The following is a 19,207-nucleotide window of genomic DNA, read 5'->3' as shown; positions in this document are numbered from 1 at the left end:
TGTGCGAGCGTGGGGGGGGTGGCGTATAAGTGGGGGTAGGCGGTTTGGCGCCATGGGTCGACTGCCAGGGCTAGCTGGGCGTGCTAGTTAACGGAAGTGCTGTGGGGGGTAACCAGGTGGTTAGTGTAGCAGAGGGGGATGTGATTGTTGTTTTGCTTTGGGGAGGTGAGGGGAAGTGAGGGGGGTGAGCGAGGGGGGTGCTGCTGACAAAGGTGTGGTTGCTGTGCCGCAGCAAGAAAGGACGTGGTGACGGTGGACACCCAAGGGGGGGGCCTGGAGGGTTGCGTGACACAAGCCGGGGGTTGGTCCAAGAAGTGATATGGTTGATCGGCCCGGGGAGAGGTGGTGGGGGGGGGGGGGGGGGGGGGGGGGGGGGGGGCACTGAACAGGCCAGTCAAACTTTAAGGGGGATGTGGCATTTTTGCAAAAAACACACTTGAGGATAGGGGACCCGACTAGGCTAAGGAAAGGAAAGGTAGGACAAGTCTTTCATTCAGGATTAGATATGTAGACGCGGCGGGGGGGGGGGGGGGCTGGCAGTGCTGGTAAACAAGCGGGTGGCTTTGAGGTGGGGGGGGGGGGGGGGGGGGGGGCTGGCAGTGCTGGTAAACAAGCGGGTGGCTTTTGAGGTGGGGAAGATTGTGCCAGATTCAGGAGGGAAGTTTTGTGATGGTGAGTGGGAAGCTGAAGGGGATGCCAGTGGTCTTGGTGAATGCCTATGGGCGTGCACTGGGGAAGATCCCAGACCTGGACTCGCACCAGGAGGTATTCGTAGGCCGCGGAGGTGGGATTGTTGAAGGAGAGGCTTCAGATGGGGAGGCTTCATGTTGGTAGGGGAAGGCAGTAGAGTAGTTGTGGAGGGGCAGAGGGGCAGTGTATGAGCACGGGGAGAAGGTGAGCAGAATGCTGGCCTACCAACTCAGGAGACTGGAAGTGTAAAGGACGGGAGGGGAAGGGTGGTGCTGGACCCGATGGGGTGAATAGGGCTTTTGAGGAGTTTTATAGGAGGCTCTATGAACCAGCCGAGGGGGAGGGAATGCGGCGATTTCTGGATGGGATGGAGTTTCCCAGGGTGGAGGAGGACTTGGTGGAGGGGTAGGGGGTGAAGCAGGCAGGGAAGGCCCCGGGCCTGGATGGGTTCACTGCAGAATTTTATAAGACATTTGCTGGGGATCTGGGGCCCCTGCTGGCGAGAGCATATTATGAAGTGAGGGATAAGGGGGAGCTCCCCTCTACATTATCGCAGGTGTCAATATCCTAATATCAAATTAGGGAGCAATGTGGGTCCTCCCGGCTAATTTTGTTGTTAAATGTGGACGGCAAATTGTTGGCAAAGATCTTGGCCTCGTGGATTAAGGACTATGTGCCGGGGGTGGTAGGGGAAGACCAGACAGCGTTTGTAAAGGGGAGATAACTGTCGGCGAATGTCAGGAGATTATTGAACAAGATAATGATGCCACCGGAGGATCAGGATGTGGAGGTGGCGGTTGCTATAGACACGGAGAAGGTGTTTGATCGAGTGGAGTGAGAGTATCTGTGGGAAGTTTCAGGACAGTTCAGGTTGGGACAGGGGTTTGTGGACTGGGTTGGCTGCTGTATAGGGCACCGGTAATGAGCATACAGATGAACCGGGTGAGCTTGGGGTACTTTGGGCTGCACCGTGGGACAAGGCAGGAGTTCCCACTTTCCCCATTGGTTTTTGCCTTGCAATAGAGCCATTGGTAATGGCACTTAGAGTGTCGAGGGATTGGAGCGGGGTTGTGCGTGGAGGGGGGCATGGCACAGGGTCTCTCTATATGCGAACGACCTGTTGCTTTATATTTCAGAATCACTGGGAGGTATCAGGTGAATTATTGGGATTTTAGAGGAGTTTGGCCGGTTTTCCGGATACAGGCTAAACATGGGGAAGAGTGACGTCTACCCATCGAGGCCAGGGGGCAGGAGAGGAGGTTGGTAGAGCTGCTGGTTAAGGTGGTGAGGACGAGCATCAGATATTTGGGTATCCAAGTGGCGCGGGGATGGGAACAACTTCATAAATTGAATCTGGCGTGGTTGATGGAACAGATGAGGGCATTGCAGGAGATGGTATGTGCCTGCTGTGTCACTGGCGCTGGCGGGGCGGGTGCAGACAGTGAAAATGATGGTGCCCCCGAGGCTTTTATTTGTTTTTCAGAACATCCTGATCTTCGTCCCAAAATCATTCTTTCGGAAAGTTAATTTGTTGATCTCGGGGTTTGTGTGGGTGGGGTAAACCCCACGGGTTAAAAAGGTCCTGTTGGAACGGGGGCACGGGCTGGCCTTGCCAAACATAATGACTTATTATTGGACAGCAAACATCGCTATGGTAAGGAAATGGGTATTTGGAGAGGGGTCGGCCTGGGGGCATTTGGAGGGAGCCTCTTGCAGGCGTATGTGTCTGGGGGCATTGTTGACGGTGCCTCACCGGCCAAAGTGGTAGTGGCGGACCTGTGGGCGTGGGGACAGTGGTGGCAGCATTTGATGTTGGAAGGTGCCTCGGTGTGGGCACCGATTTGCGGTGATCATAGATGCAAGATTTCAGGGTGGCAACGGGCAGGGATCAAGTGGTTTGGAGACCTGTTTTTATTTTGTAAATTTAGAGCACACAATTCATTTTTTCCAATTAAGGGGCAATTTAGCATGGCCAAGCTACTTACCCTGCACATTTTTGGATTGTGGGGGCGAAACCTATGCAAACACGGGGAGAGTGTCCAAACGCCACGCGGACAGTGACCCTAGTTCGATTCCCAGCTTGGGTCACTGTCGGAACATTCTCCCCATGCCTGAGTGGGTTTCTCTGGGGAGGCCGGTACTGGAATTGAACCAGTGCTGCTGGCATTGTTCTGCATTACAAGCCAACTGTTTAGCCCACTATGATGAGGTCCTGCGGGGCATGCTCTGCAGTGTCTTAGCCATGCCCAGCTGCAACAGGGACAGGCTCCACAGCACCTCGGCCATGCCCACCTGAGAGCGGGACATAATCATAACAATAATATTTATTATTGTCACAAGTAGGCTGACATCAACACTGCAGTGAAGTTACTGTGAAAGTCCCTTGGTCGCCACATTGCGGAGCCTGTTCGGTATACTAGTGTCAAAAAACTAGTACTTTTTTTTCACTTGTTTACCATAACATAAATCTAAATTGCCGAAAATGCAGCAAATGAAGTGTTAAAAATCTTTTTTTCCTGTGAGCATTCCTCTTGCAACCACCTAAATTTCATTAGACTATTTCATAACTCGGAAATGGAGATAGATGTCAACCTACCTACTTAATTAGAAGGCCAATTCTGTATAATATATATGTATATCTCATACGAGGTGTACATGACTGCGTTCGGAGCAGTGGGGTACAAGAAAATAAAATTGTTTTCTAATATTAGAATGTATTGAATCCATTGCTTATCTGTTCTCAATGTTAATCAGTGAATTATTTTTATTCACCCACAACAACCAATTTTCTGTTAATGTTCTGTGCCCCGCATATTTCCACAGCTCCAAGCGCTGACAAAGCAGATATGTTGGCAGAAGGTTATAGTGTGAAAAGCTGACAAGTGGAGACTTTGAGAGACAGAAGTTTTACGCAACATTAGATGTTTTAAAAAAAGATATGACAGCCAAATTACCTGACTGGATTGGAAAACAGCAGGCACCTTCAATTATTCATCTTTTTATTCAATTGTTTAAGATTTTCAGTTTGTCTTTAAAATGCCAGAGCAATTTCCATGTGATCTAAATACATCTAAATACAATCTTACCTTTGTGGTCTTAACTCTATTGCCAGAAGCACACATCCATCCTGAATTATCTGGTAATGTCTTGCACTCCTCTCCCTCTACACAGGGTTCCATCTCGCACCACCATTTTCCAATAACAATGGAAGCTTTAGAAGGTAATGGAACAGATAAAAGAAATGGCTAATGAATCATTGTTCAAGGAAATGTTTAGTTCATTATATTCTGTTCTATACTCTTTCTAAGCTGTCTTTGTGATAACATAATACTAAACTTAACAGTGTGTAAAATGTAAACACCGATTTTTAAAGCATTGAGAATGATTTGATATTTTCACATTTACTAAGAGGTGCATCTGCCATGTTGCTAGGGAAGAGAAATATTCAATGCATATATTTTACTTTAATCTGGTCCCACCAGAGTCCGACAATGTGATCATGCATACATATGCACGGTCTTAAGTATCCGCTATGTAAACAATTTCAAATTTCCACCATGTAATCAATTTCAACAGTCATAGTCATTTCCATGCTTTAAATCCACTATATAAAGTAGTTCAGCTTATTTTCTCTTGTTGTGGATCAACAGAACTTTGTTTTGCATTCGGTAGAATTGCAGGACATCACTTTCCCAGGAAACATGTTTATATGGTGCATTCATACAATGTTATTGAATGATAATATATGGTTTCATACACAACTTCAGTTTGTTTTCGCCCAGAGAAGCAAGAAAGGTTGTAGGGGGTCGCAGGATGGGGTGAGGGGGGGAAGGCAGGGTGTGGTGATGGGGTATGTTGGGCGGGGGGGAGGGGGGGTGCAGAGATAGTGGAGGAGTGCAGACTTTTTTTTCCAATTAAGGGGCAATTTAGCATGGCCAATCCACATACCCTGCACATTTGTGGTTTGTGGGGGTGAGACTCACGCAGACACGGGGAGAATGTGCAAACTCCACACGGACAGTGAGCTGGGATTGAACCCAGGTCCTCGGTGCCGTGAGGTAGCAGTGCTAACCACTGCACCATTGTACTGTCCTGAATGCAGGGTTTAACATAGGCCATGATTGCTCATTGCATTTTAAGCAATATTAATAGTCGTCTATGACGCGCTGCCAGGTTACATATCTCACCTTCAGCTGGGGTAATAGTACAACATAGAAGAGAAGTGTTATAAATTTAGATTTATAATTTCCATCCACCCTCGACTTAGTTTTCAGATTTAAATTACTAGCCTTTTTAAACTGCTCCAAACTTTGCTTAGTAAATTCCACACACCCCTACAAATCTGTACCTGTTGTGATAGAATATTCAAGTTACTTTGTTTTTCTCCAGTTAACAGACGAAAATCAAGAGGTAATCTTACTTCCATTAAAAATTGCAATTACTTGTACTTAAGCAAGAATGTCAAAAATATTTGTAATAATCTTCTGATAGTTTGTGTGGGTCAGCATCTGAAAAAGCAAATAAATTGAGCTTCAATTGGATTTTTGTTTTAGAAAACGCTTCTGCTGTAACTTAATTATTGCAGGATGGTTGTGGGCCATTGGCCAACACCAACACCTTATTTGAATAAACCACAGCAGACTGAAGTAGAGGTTTACTTTAAAAGGCATTATTTTCTCCATCCTTTCAAAACAGGATACAAAGACCATTATAGATCTTGCATCTGTTCATATTAGTGACTTGCTTTGGAAATGGCAATGTATCTGTTCTGCTGGCTTCAGCAACATGCCTGGAATAAAGCTGAAGGGCTGTATCCATGTCACCAGCCGTTTCCAAACGGCAATGAGAATAGGAAATTATATCTTTCACGATCATGCTGGCACATGAAAGGAGTAGAACTCGAAAGAGGAAGCAAAATTATTTTCAGCCAGCAGCTCCTCATTAAATTGAAATTGCCCATTTTCTACAAATGTCATTGGGAAATGGAGTCCACCAGAATGGTGGTGTAAAGCCACGACACTTAAGAGTCGGGAGCAGCTGCTGCAATGGCCAAAATAGCCCTGCATGGTTCATTACAAATTCCATGAAACAAGAATGAACTAGATCCAAATGTAATAGGTCTGTCCTATTAATAGTGTAGAATTGAAGCAAACAGGACAAAACAAAAAGGCTGTATTTCCGAGTTACTTTTTACACTAAGATTTATTCAGATACTCCTTACTTCTGAACACTTAATGTATCATCATAGCTAATAATGTGGAAAAATATAGCCCATCAATAATGTGTTTTTAAATCTATCATGAGGATATGAATAAGCCATTATTCATTGTTAAAGAGAGAGATGCTAACAAAATGGCACCCAAAGGATATTCATAATGCAAATATATTGCTGTTAATTTCCATATGCAGTAAACATTTATTAGTCTTAAAAATATCTGAAAAATTGGCTTTTACACAATGCTTCAAGTACAATGTTATAATTTATTTTGGTTTGTTCAGTTATGGTGTTCAAAAACTGGGAGTGCTGTTCAGTGTTTCCCCTTACAAATGTGCTTAAACATGCTTTTGGTATCTAACATATGGTTTATATAAGCTATGAGAATAGAGAAATTGTAATTTTATTCCTGGTTTGTTCTATAACAGAAGTTCCCTGGCTCAGCAATTGCAGTCTGTAATAGCTTTTTTTTTATTGTCTTGCTCCACTTCCCGCGACAGAAAATTGCCATGCTGAAATACAATGTAAATAAAGAACCAGAGTTCCAGGCAGTCGTGGGGAGACAGTTAAATATGGCTTATGAAAAGATTATGAGACAGGATCATTTTTTCAGCCTTTCTGTGACACAAATGTAATTAATTTAGCAATCCCTTCAATTAAGGGGACGCGGTTCTCACAAGTCTCGTTAAGATGCTTGTGGATTGGCCAGAGGAATTTTAAGTGGCAACGCAGCATTAAATAATTTTGCACCCAGAGAAAATAAATGTGAAACTGCGCAGTGTCTGCAGTATGTGACCCTTAGATTACCTATTAGCTCGAAGCTTTATTCATGCTTAATAAAGTGAGACATTGCACTTCCTCTTTTCATCAGGCTGAATTTGGCTGCTTGTCAACGAGATTCTGAACTTGGGAATTTCAGAGGCCATATGACCTGTCAAATTAGTTGGTATCAACACCATGGTTGATGAGCCATCAATTGCACGAGAGACGAGTTGCTATACAAAAGTTAGGCTTTAATAAGCTAGAACTTAGCCCTGCGGTTGTCTACAATAAAATGGACGACCGCCGGGCGCTTCGACTATTTATACTTCGGTAAGGAGGCGTGGTTAACTCAGCCTCTCGACCAATCGCAGAGCAGTCACATGACTGGTCTCAACCAATCGGTCGGGAGGCACACGACCGACCAGGGCCAATGGTAAGCCGGTGTTCTGCACCAATGGCAGACAGCTATGCAAATCATATCACCACAATGGTCGTGTGCTTACTGCAGTTTGAAGCATACCTCTATGTAAGAGTTTCATATGATAGAAGGTAGGCTTAGTTTTCAGAATCCGACATTTAGAGGTAGAGCATGGGGTTTACATTCTGCGATCAGGAACCTGACGGGCTCTGGCCTGGGACCTGACCTCACAATGCATGTTCCTAACACATTCACCTCAATCTTTGCAGTGTCAGCCCATTAATGCTTAGGAAGCAGGCTTGCTGTCTAATTAAGGGTGACATGCAAGCTCCTGAGGCCCGAGGACCACTGGGAGGCTCTCTAACATTGATAAATTCTTCCTCCCTAACAGCACAGTGGGTGTACCTACATCTCATGACTGCAGCGGATGAGGAAGACAACTCACCACCAACCGTCTGAACGGCAACTAGAAATGGGCAATAAATGATGGCCTACCCAGCAATGCCCACATCTCATAATGAATTTTTAAAAACTTGGCTACTGGCTAAGGTGGGAGAGATTGATTTGTAGTGGAGAAAAGAGGGATTGTCTCAGTGTGGAGGTGCTCTATGAAGCAACCTAGCTGTGATCATAGAGGTACAAACACTCCTGGCAGAATTAGTTCTTCTGAAAGGTATGGTATTGTATATGTGGACTTTCGGAAGGTACTTGTTAAGCTACCACATAAGAAGTTTAATTTGAAAAATTAAAAAACAATCTTCTCGGGTTGTGGGTGAATGCCACAATTCCTTTGTTATCTTGAGCGGGTAATGGTGTGCCTTGACGTTGAACCACTTCAATTTTGTGGTTATGATGTTCCCATTATGACTGGGAATTCTAGTATTTGGAGCTGTAATAGCACCCTATAATGGCCAGTTGTGTGTGCATGTATATAAACCAAACCAGGTGAAACTAGTTCACATTTGTACCAGACTCCATGTTGTAGAAAGAAATGCTTTTGTTCTGAGAAGATATCACAGTTTGGCGAGAAGTGTGGGATTGCAAATTTCCTTGTCATACAAAATTGGCCAATGAAGCCTCCAGCTAATGAACCAAGGAACTTGTGAGTGTTTTTCTGTGAAAAATAGACTGCTGTACATGTGGGTGGACAAATCATCAAAGCTTTTTGTTGGGCAACTGGGGGAGTACAACATTTAATGACAGTCTTTCAATCAGGATGTGGAGTGGTTAAAAAATGTTTTGACTGTTGTCAATATCATAAAAATCCTGATAATCTCCTGTCAACCAAGCAGTGGAAGAAAGGAAAACGTTGATAACTTTGATTGACACAGGACCAGAAGTGTAGGAGATGCCGCTGTTGAACATTTTGAATAAGTTTGAGTAGCACTTTGAAACCTTGCCGGTTATTGGGAGGCAATTGGTTAGTCTAATGGTATAGGCAGGAGTTTCAGTCAGTCATGGGGTTGGAATTAGAGATGGCAAAAGCAGCAATTTCAAACCTTTGGAAATTGTAGTAAACTATCATTCTGGAGCAAGTAACATTGGAGCATTTAGCATGGCTTTGAGAAAACTGTCCATTATAATTTTGGTGAATTTCAAAGGAAAGTGTTGTGGGACAGATATTTTGTGGTTTAAAAAGTGAATGCCTTCACAAGAAGTTGATAACATTGCCAAAGTCAACTTTTGACATAAATTGTCAAACAGCATTGTCCATGTACATGGCAGAGTATAACTCAAGAGATACTAGAATTAACAATCAGCAGTCATCTGCTGAAGAAAATAAGCTGTAGATAAGTAAGCAGACAGCAGTTGGCAACAAAAGTGGGACAACAAAATCCTGCTCCTGGTGCTTCGACCAGCATTCAGTGCTGAATTGTCCATTTGTGAAGGCAGAGTGCTACAGCTGCATAAAGAAGGCTAATCTCACCAAGACACATCATAAGAAGGTCAACAGAGAGATCACGGGCTGGTGGAAAAGACAATTAGGGCATAAGATCATCAAACAGCACCAGATCAATGAGGGGTGAATTGAGATCCAGACGGTCAGGATGTCCAATGGACATTTGCAGGGCATCATGGTCCAAGTAGCATTGTATAGAGTTCCAGTAGACATTGTGGTTGACACTGATGCATCAGTTGGTGTGATTTCTGAGTTGCAGTATTGTGAAAAGTTAATTCAATATCAGCTCAGCTATGGAGGAGAAAAAATTCCCATAAGTGGTAGTGTCACTTCCGTTCACATACAATGAGCAATGTGCAAAACTGCCTATCATTGTTGTGCAAAGTTAAAAACTGGTCTGGTTCGCAAGAAACTGGTTAACAGCACTCAAGTTAAATTGACGTTTGTTTTTTCATTGTAAGGAACCCTCTTGTGAAATTTCGTTGAACTCTTGTTTCCCTTTTAATTTCTGCTCTTTTGGCTGTTATAATTTCTGCACCTGGGCATTGCTGGGGCCTCCACCTTTAATTTAAAAAAACAGTAGCAGGATGTGCTCTGACATCAGTGATGACTCATTTTGACAGGCTTGGCCAACAGCCGATTGGCTAGGGCCAAACCCCTGCTGTCAATTGCGATTGGTGAAACCCTTCAGAAGCTTCTGGATAAGCTGGGTGGCTCTCTGGTTTCTGTTTTGCTTTTTGAGAGATAGCTGAAGAAGGCGTTAAGTTCTCTCTCCCTGAAGCGAGACCCCAGTTGAAGGCTGTGTCTTTCCTCAGCTAAGCCAGTAGGCATTCTCTGTTAGACTGTTTTTCTAAGTTGGTTTTGATTGGAACTGCAGAGCTGAGCAGAACCTTTTTGAAACTCGCTGCAGAAGGGATGGAATTCTCTCTCAAATCTTAGCTTGAACTCCCTTCAGATAAACAGAGCAGGTAGTGAGCATTCAAAGCCTGAAGCTAGAGCTGAGGAGGCAAAACTTTCCAGGTGTGTGACCACCAGCTGTACATAATGTCCGGTAGCCAGGCAGAATGCACGATACCTTCATCCTGGGATACTTGATGGTTCCCAGCACCTACGAGGCGTTCCCTCGAATGAGGAGTTGGCTCCTGGGTGACAGGGGTTATCCAACCAGTCGGGGCTGATGGCGCCTATCTGGAGGCCAGAGACTAATGAGGAGAATTGCTATAAAGGTACCCGTGCAGTGACCAGGAGCATAATTGACCGGTGTATAGGTGTGCTGAAGATGCGGTTCAGGTGCCTGGACCCCTCTGTTGGGACCCTCCAATATAACCCGAGGAGGGTCTCCCATATCGTGGTGCCCTACTGCATCCTCCACAACATCATACAGCAGAGGAATGACATGCTGGAGGAGGAGGATGAATGACAGACCTCATGCTTCCCACTTGCTTCACTAGAGGGAGCTGGCCCTGGGTTGGCAGTGTCAGTGCGTCTGGTCCATGGGATGGAGGATGATGATAGCCCACTCGACGATGAGCTCTGATGCTCCAGATCGTTTGATGAGGTCTGACTCCTGGCCTCGTTCCGCTCAGGTGATCCGTGCATACAGGCTGGCCATTCAATCTCACGGTCCCTTCGAACCCCTGGGGTGGCAGGGTAGGGACAGTGTCCGGGGGGTGAGGGGGGGACGGGGTTGGGTATCAGGGCTATATGCGGTAATGGGTCACTCACTAGGTCGGCCCTATCTCATGGTGCCCCCAGATCTCTGACCCCGTCCCCTGCAACCTCTGAGGGCGACCCCAAGGGTGGCCTCTGACTGCCCTGGGGCCCTGACCCATGTCCACTTCCAATGCCCGCGCCCCACACCATAGACCCCAGGTGGCACATCAGAAGTGGAGGCAGCCTGCTGCATATCTTGGCCAGTGACCTGGGTGCCCTTTGTCGGCCGTCCTCTGGAGCAACCCTGGTGCCACCCTTTATTTTAAACAACACAAAAAAAGCTTGCTGTTGCCATTATCTAAATTGATACAATCGCTCTGAGGTTAAGATAATACACACACCCCTTTCAAAAAAATCATTCATCACAGATGGTCAGAAGAAATAAAAATTCTGTCCATGATATTTTCCATATGAACAAGGTGCTGTGATCCCTCATGTATTGGATAGTGGAGAGGAAGGATGGATTGCATTTGTCTCCCACATCCTCTGTGACAGTGAGCAAAATTATGCTCAGATATAACATTAAGCAGTGCCTTTGATGTTTGGAATATATATGATATATTTCAATTGAAACTGACCGTTTGTCATTAACAGCTATTCGCTATTCATGATCCAAAGTCCAAATATATGACTAAGATGGGAATAGAGGGATATGGTCCTTGGAAGGGCAGGGGGTTATAGTTCAGCGGGCAGCATGGTCTGTGCTGGCTTGGAGGGCCGAAGGGCCTGATCTTGTGTTGTAATTTTCTTTATTCTTTGTCTCCAGGGTATATTTTAACTGTAGCCCCAATGCAGGCATAGGCTTTGAATTTGTCTGCTTAAAAGTTCAACATTAAATACAAATGATTGGAAGATCATTGTAATGCTGATGTGATGTCTAGTTTACCATCACCATCAGAAGTACAACACAGCAGGAAAGATTAGTTTTCTTTTTGCATATCGATGAGTTGCCAGTCACAACCAACGGCACTGGTAGAACAACTCATGGGGACCCCATATTGCCAAAGGCATACAACTAGATTGCAAATGGGTGGTGAACACTGAAGGTGACTTTAAAAATCAGCCCATTTTTTGAAACACAAGAATGAGGGGCTGGATTCTCCCCTATCCGGCGGGGCGGGGGGATGGAGTGGCGTGAACCACTTCGGCGTCGGGCCGCCCCAAAGGTGCGGAACCGCACCTTTAGGGGCTAAGCCCTCACCTTGAGGGGCTAGGCCCACGCCGGAGTGGTTCCCGTCCCGCCGGCTGGCGTGGAAGGCCTTTGGCGCCACGCCAGCCGGGGCTGAAGAGACTTCGCCGGCTGGCGGAGGTCCGCGCATGCGCCGGAGCATCAGCGGCTGCTGATGTCATCCCCATGCATGCGCAGGGGAGGGGGTCACTTTCGCGTCAGCCATCGCGTAATCTATGGTCAACACGGAAGGAAAAGAGCGCCCCCACGGCACAGGCCCGCCCACGAATCGGTGGGCCCCGATCGCGGGCCAGGGCACCGTGGGAGCACACCCCCGGGGCCAGATCACCCTGCGCCCCACCCATGGACCCCGGAGCCCGCCCGCGCCGCCAGTCCCGCCGGTAAGGGAGGTGTTTTGATTCACGCCGGCAGGACCGGCACTACAGCAGCGGGACTTCGGCCCATCGCGGGCTGGTGAATCGCCGGGGGTGGGGGGGGGGGGGGGGGGGGGTGCAACCGGCACGGCACGATTCGGGGGGGTTCGGAGAATATAGCCCGAGTTCTCAATTGATAAAGGTTGTGTCATGTGAGGGACCAGAACTATAACTGAAAAGTATAGATCGCAGTTGCTTTGTGATCTTCATGATCAATGCTTAGGGATGGATTTGATGAAGGGTTTGGTGAGGAGTTATCTTTGGTGACCAGGGTAGATAAAGACTCACAAAGTGAAACAGTGTACAGCATGTCAAGCTGTAAAAAAGAAGTTGCTATTAGTACCGTTGTAACCATGGAAATGGTCATCTAGAGTGTGATAGAGGCTACATGACTCTAATTCCACAGAACTTGAAGAGTGACATGTATTCATTGTGGTGGATAACCATTCAAACTGAGTTGAAGGGTTTCCGCTGAATCAAACAACAGCCAGCAAAACTCTAGATATTTTGCGTAGTTTCTTTTCTGCTTACAATTTCCCAGAGGAAACTGCGTCTCTCCATAGTCCTCAGCTTTGTTCAGAAGAGTTTTCACAATTTATGAGAATGAATAGGGTAAAACACACTGTCTACTCCTGCTTCCAATGGAGCAGGAGAGCACACAATACAAATTGTTAAGCATCTTCATCTGCATAAAATGTTAGTCTGAAGAAACATCAGTTTAATTGGCTCACAGATGGGCAAACCTTCTGTTTACCTAGCACAGTACACTTCACACTACTGCCAGCAGAACACTAACTAAATTGTTTCTTAGAAGACAGCTCAGAACAAGACTTAGATTTCTGAAACCACTTGTGGCATGGTCAGGAAAATAGAGAAACAATCCAGGCAGAGAGTCATGATAGGTGTAAAGTGAGAAGAAAGAAGTCTGAAGTTGAACCAGAAGTTTAGAGTGAAGAATCTGATCACAAGTAGTTGAATTGGCCACCAGGAAGAATTCTGAAAACATATAGGGCTGGATTCTCCGGTCGCCGATGCCAAAATCGTGTTCGGCGATTGGCCGGAGAATCACAGTTCCCAAACAAATCGGGGGCGGAGCCGGTTTTGCGATGCTCCGCCCTCTCGCTCGACGTATCGACCTCCTCAGGACATTGCCTGGGGTCCGCCCCTCAATGCTCCGCCCCCGACCGGCCGAGTTCCCGATGACGTCGGTCGCATGTGGTCTCATCCGTCAGGAATTCGGCATGGCGGCTGCGCACTCAGTCCAGTGGTGCCACAATTGGGGGAGGGCCGATCCGCGGGCAGGGGAGGCATTTTCTGGGGCTGGGTGTACTGTGTGAGTGTGTGTGGGGGGGGGGGGAGGTGGTCTGGAGCGCGTGAGCCGGCCAAAGGTGGGACTATTTCGCGGGCCGGGTCTGCGAGCAGCTGCCGCCATGTAGTACGGTGTGGCCGCCGTGTGCATGCATGTCCACGGAGCAGACAATTCTCCAGGCCGTATCGGCAGCTAGAGCTGGGTGCTCTATGCTGCCGGCATGCTAGCCCCCAGCCAAATGGAGGATCAGTGGAAGCTTTAAGCCATTTTTTGTATCGTAAAACTCCATCATTCCCACACTGGCATGGGGACATAGCCTCAAAATTGGAGAATCCAGCCCATGGTTCTCACACCTATTTAGTCAATCTGTTTCGTTGAGGAAAGGTTCGGTTTGTCCATATAGATCATATTTTACCTTCAGAGGTTCATTAAGAATGAGGATGTGAAGCAAGGGTTAAGAGCCAGAAAGAACCAGAATGAATGGGATACATTAGTGGAAAATCACAAGTGGAGGAGCTTGTTATTGAAGCCATTGAAGGAGAATGAACTTGTTGAGATAAGGGAGTTGATATTTGAATTCGTGAGCCGACTCATGGCTATAAGCTGAATAGCCTTGAGAAACAAGGAGCATGGCTGGATGACAGGATATGAAATGTGGGAGCCACTTGCAACTATAACTAACACCTGCTAATTAAGCTAAGAGCTAAAACTGCTACATACTCATGTGCCAATAGATAACCTCAAAGTCTGTAAAATCATGTATTGGAACTATGGCAATAACAAATTTATGCTTTGTAATGGGGGCGAGCTCAAGTGAATGTAAGGGACAGCCCCCTAATAATACATATAAAAAAAGGATGTTTTGAGCAATACTTTGGCACTCTCCGAGGTGGTTCCCCGGAATACCTAGAGAGCGGCCCCGATCGCAATAAAGAATATTCTGAAGTACGAACGTGTTCGAGATTGTTTCCTCCGGACTGAGAGACAAGTGAATTAGAGACGCATTCACAAGAATAAGGAAGCTGAGAAGAATCAAATTGGACTGATGAATTGGATTGGGGAATGTACATTGTTACTTAAACATAAGTCATGCCAGAACGTAGATCAGATCCTAGTCATAGTCAGACACACATGTCTGATGAAGTGAAATATGCATGTGCTGGTCAAGGTCAAATAAGTCTTTGTTGGAGAAAACCTCTCTTGAGACTCAGTCCAAGATGGGTCATAGTGTTTCCATATCAGAGGGAATGCCATTCATAAGGTAGCTGAGGATGGTTGGGTCATGAGCTCTGCCCCTTAGACTACAGATTGTAACATAAATGTAGCCTTATAGTTAGAAAAGTAGCTGACATTAATTTGTGTCATTTTTTTTGTTTCTTACTGAGATATTTCAGCTGCCATGATTTATAAGATTATTCTCATTGATGACTTTTTGGCTCCTTATGACCTCAAACATATTTTCACTCACCCTGGTATCTAGCGAAGTTCGGCTAAAGTGAAAATTAAACCTTTATTTAAAGTTCCTTTGGCTTCAGTATTTATCCTGTGCCTCCTCAATACCTTGGTCACATCTGAAAAGCTGATGGATGGCTAAAAATTTGATATGACAGATTTGAGGGTGTGGGAATCGTGAGGCGTAATTAAATACATTTATGCAGACAGCTCCAAGCAGCCCAGTGTGAAACATGATTTTTCTGGCTACACATGTAGTAATGGGCACAGTTTTGTGCGAGTCTAGCATTAGTTAAAGCCACTTTGCAGTTTTTAAAGTGTGAAGCGTTTTCCTCTTGCAGCCATCAGGACAAACACAAGAATGCCAAATTTCAAATGATCACACGATTTACATCACAGGAGAAAAGGAATAAGTGCAAGACAAAAACACTTTCTAGAAGCAACATACAATCATATGCAGGGATTCATTCTCTGTAAACAAAACAAATTTGTTCAAGCTTTGCACCTTTTTTGAATTACTCAGAAGCACGGGGAGCCTATAGTTCCCGGTTGCTTTTGCCACGGCAAAGCTTTGGCCAATCAGAGTTGACTTGCCAACCAATCTTCAGCCCTTTTCTCCCGCGGTAAGAATTGTTGTGATTATTTGAAATGTTGCATTCTTGTGTTTGTCCTGATGAAAGATGGAAAGCTTTGGCAACATGTTTCTCTTTTTTTAAATAAATTTAGATTACCCAATTATTTTTTCCAATTAAGGGGCAATTTAGCGTGGCCAATCCACCTACCCTGCACATTTTTGGGTTGTGGGGGCGAAACCCACGCAGACACGGGGAGAATGTGCAAACTCCACACGGACAGTGACCCAGAGCCGGGATCGAACCTGGGACCTCAGCGCCGTGAGGCAGTTGTGCTAACCACTAGGCCACCGTGCTGCCCTGGCAACATGTTTCTCTTGACTGCAATATTCTGAATGGTATATTTTTTAACATGATGAATAAATTGAGAAAACTCGGGATACGGATGCATTGATCTTTAAAGACGAGGGCACAGAGAGAAAAGGTCATGAAAAAGGGAAATGAGAATCTGACTCTTATAAAACAGAATATTGATACAATAACAATATTGAATTTGTCAAGAACTGTTTATGGTACCAGTTGGAATATCGTATCGTATGCAATTCTGAGCACTGTATTTAGGAAGATTATTAGTGATTTAGAAAGAAAACCTAGTGAAGGTTCACTCAAATAATACTAGCTTATGTTTCTGGTCAAATATTTTCCCACTATAACAGAGTAAACTTAAGGGGGGAGGTATAGGGAATTTGAGTATTATGAGAATGATCCTTTCTACTGTTGGATAAATTGGTAAGAAGATGGGATTGACTGAGGTGTATGACTCAAAAAATAAGGGAGGATTTAAAATATGTACATTCACACAGAGGACCCAAAGGGACACATGAACATTTAAAATGGGATTAGAAAGTTGTTTGATAAGAAAAATATAAAAGGATATTCTAAAACTTCAGGGACAAGGGATTAATATAAATATTTTCAGTTCAAGATTCAACAGCTGCAGAGATATATTGGGCCAAAGAGACTCTTTGTGCGCTGTGATTTCTATGATTCTAATGGGTCTCTTTAGAAGGTTTAACTTTAGATCATTAATGACAAATCACATTGTAAACTAACCTCAAATGCTGGCAGGAAAAGATTACCCAAAAACAGAATCTGGATCGGTTGGAAACCAGGTATTATGAAATAGTTTCATTTCTTTAAATTATTTGCATAACTTTTTTTAATGATAAAAAAATAATTCATAGTGAGAAAAACCAAAGTATTAACTTTTGTTAATACCTCTCGAGTGGGCATTACATGAAATTTACAGGATGTAAACAGGCCATTAGAACATAGAACAGTACAGCACAGAACAGGCCCTTCGGCCCTCAATGTTGTGCCGAGCCATGATCACCCTGCTCAAACCCACGTATCCATCCTATACCCGTAACCCAACAACCTCCCCCTTAACCTTACTTTTATTAGGACACTACGGGCAATTTAGCATGGCCAATCCACCTAACCCTCACATCTTTGGACTGTGGGAGGAAACCGGAGCACCCGGAGGAAACCCACGCACACAGGGGGAGGACGTGCAGACTCCACACAGACAGTGACCCAGCCGGGAATCGAACCTGGGACCCTGGAGCTGTGAAGCATTTATGCTAACCACCATGCTACCCTGCTGCCCATTCAATGGTCTAAACCAGTGCTCATGCTTCACTCCAGCTTTTGCTCGCCCTACTTCAACTTAGCTGATCGGCATAAATCTTTACTTGTTTCTCCATTGGGTACTTCTCAAGGACATTTAGGGATGGGCAACAAATGCTGACCTTGCCCGCAATACTCAGATTCCCACAAAATAAAAGTAACCTATCTAATTCTCCACTGTTAAGGCATCTATGCTATCCACCTCAACCACTCCAGCAAGTCTGCCTTATCAACACTCTCTAGTTGAGGGAGTTTCTTCACATTCCCTATTGGTGAATATCCTATATTTATGATCCCTACTGTTGAACACCCTTTCCCCAAAATATCTTCATAATTCAGCCCCTTCATCACTTTAAAGCCCTCTATAGAGTTCTCTCTATATTCTATTTTTTAGAGAAAAGTGGCCAACCTGTTTAATCTTTCCTAATAGTTCTACCTTCTGGAATCGTCCTTGTTCATAGTAGTGGCAAGAACTAGTGTCCAGTTCTGTCACGTGAGACACAAGGGAAACAGAAGCAGAGGGGAACAGAACCTCCAGTCAGAGTCCAAGTGTGAGAGTTTCACTTTCTTACGAAAGACTGGGGCAATATGGAACCTTCGACCTTGAAAGATGCCATCTGGTAGACAGTCTTAGAGAGGGTTAAAAGATAGCTTCGGGATTTTAAAAAAAAATGTTGTGGGATGTGGGTGACCTTGCTTAGGTCTGCATTTGTTGTCCTTCCTTAATTTCCCTTGAAAAGGTGATGGTGAGTCGCCTTCTTGAACCGTTGCAGTCCATATGATGTAGATACACCCAACCACAGTGCTGTTAGGGAGAGAGTTCCCAAATTTGACCCAGCAACAGTGGACAAACTGTGATATCATCCCAAATGTGTGACTTGCAGGGGAACCTGCAGGTGGTGGTGTTCCCATTGCATGTGTTGTCCTTGTTCTAGGTAGAGGTTGCGGGTTTGAAAATTGCTGCTAAAGAAGTTCAAGTGAGTTGCTGTGGTGCATGAAAAGGTTATATCTGAAATACCACTTCAAATTAAACTGAGTCGGACAGTGTCACAGGTTCAAACTAGTTAAGGATATTATTCCACATCACTGACCCACAAAATCTGTGAAGATGATAATGAGATTAGCAGATCTGAATTAAAAAGTGCAGTTGTACCAAACTGACAAGGTGAATACAAGGATACAACAATGCAATAGAAGTCCACTCAGCTCATGCATCCCACTTATAATGAACCATGCATCATGGACTAGAATTTCTTTAGTTTCCCAACAGAAATATTCAGAAGGCTCCTTCCTTATATCAAAATTGTTCGAGCTGTACACTTGTCATTTCAGGTGCATTATTGAAGTTTAGTGGACTGTTTCCTGCAGGTAAGATTTACATTGTCCTAGCATTAGGAGATCAATTTGTACCATGGTGTGTTTGGCAACCTCTGTCTATACTCACCTTGAAAATCTGCCATTCAATTTCTAATGTTAATATTTTACTCAAAATATGTTTTGTATTTTCCAATAATCTTGAGTAAATTTGTTAAGTTAGTCTTAACATAGGGCAGCATGGTGGTGTAGTGGGTTAGCCCTGATGCCTCACGGCGCCGAGGTCCCGGGTTTGAACCCAGCTCTGGATCACTGTCCGTGTGGAGTTTGCACATTCTCCCCGTGTTTGCGAGGGTTTTGCCCCCACAACCCAAAGATGTTCAGGGTAGGTGGACTGGTCACACTAAATTGCCCCTTAATTGGAAAAAATTAATTGGGTACTCTAAATTTATATTTAAAAAGTTAGTATTAATATCCTATAGTTCAGTATTCACTAAACAAGTTAAATAAAATTGTTTGTATTTCCATTATTCCTTCCTCAAGACAATGGTTAATCTAGCATTTCAATTTT

At 44.9% G+C, this 19,207-nt stretch overlaps 1 protein-coding gene across 5 annotated transcripts in view; it reads right to left on the bottom strand.

The window, feature by feature from the left end:
• The window catches only part of LOC119973093 (chemokine-like protein TAFA-1), a 691,496-nt gene that overhangs the window by 93,482 nt on the left and 578,807 nt on the right, over positions 1-19,207 (bottom strand). For all 5 annotated transcript variants that reach the window (XM_038810605.1, XM_038810604.1, XM_038810608.1 and 2 more), the window contains exon 4: positions 3,777-3,901. In XM_038810605.1, coding sequence (XP_038666533.1) covers positions 3,777-3,901 — 125 coding nt within the window. The remainder of the gene's footprint in view (positions 1-3,776; positions 3,902-19,207) is intronic.

Source organism: Scyliorhinus canicula, chromosome 11 (genome assembly GCF_902713615.1).
Source record: "Scyliorhinus canicula chromosome 11, sScyCan1.1, whole genome shotgun sequence".
Classification (NCBI taxonomy): domain Eukaryota; kingdom Metazoa; phylum Chordata; class Chondrichthyes; order Carcharhiniformes; family Scyliorhinidae; genus Scyliorhinus; species Scyliorhinus canicula.
Note: the sequence above shows the minus strand (reverse complement) of the source record. Positions and strands in the feature narration are given on the sequence as shown.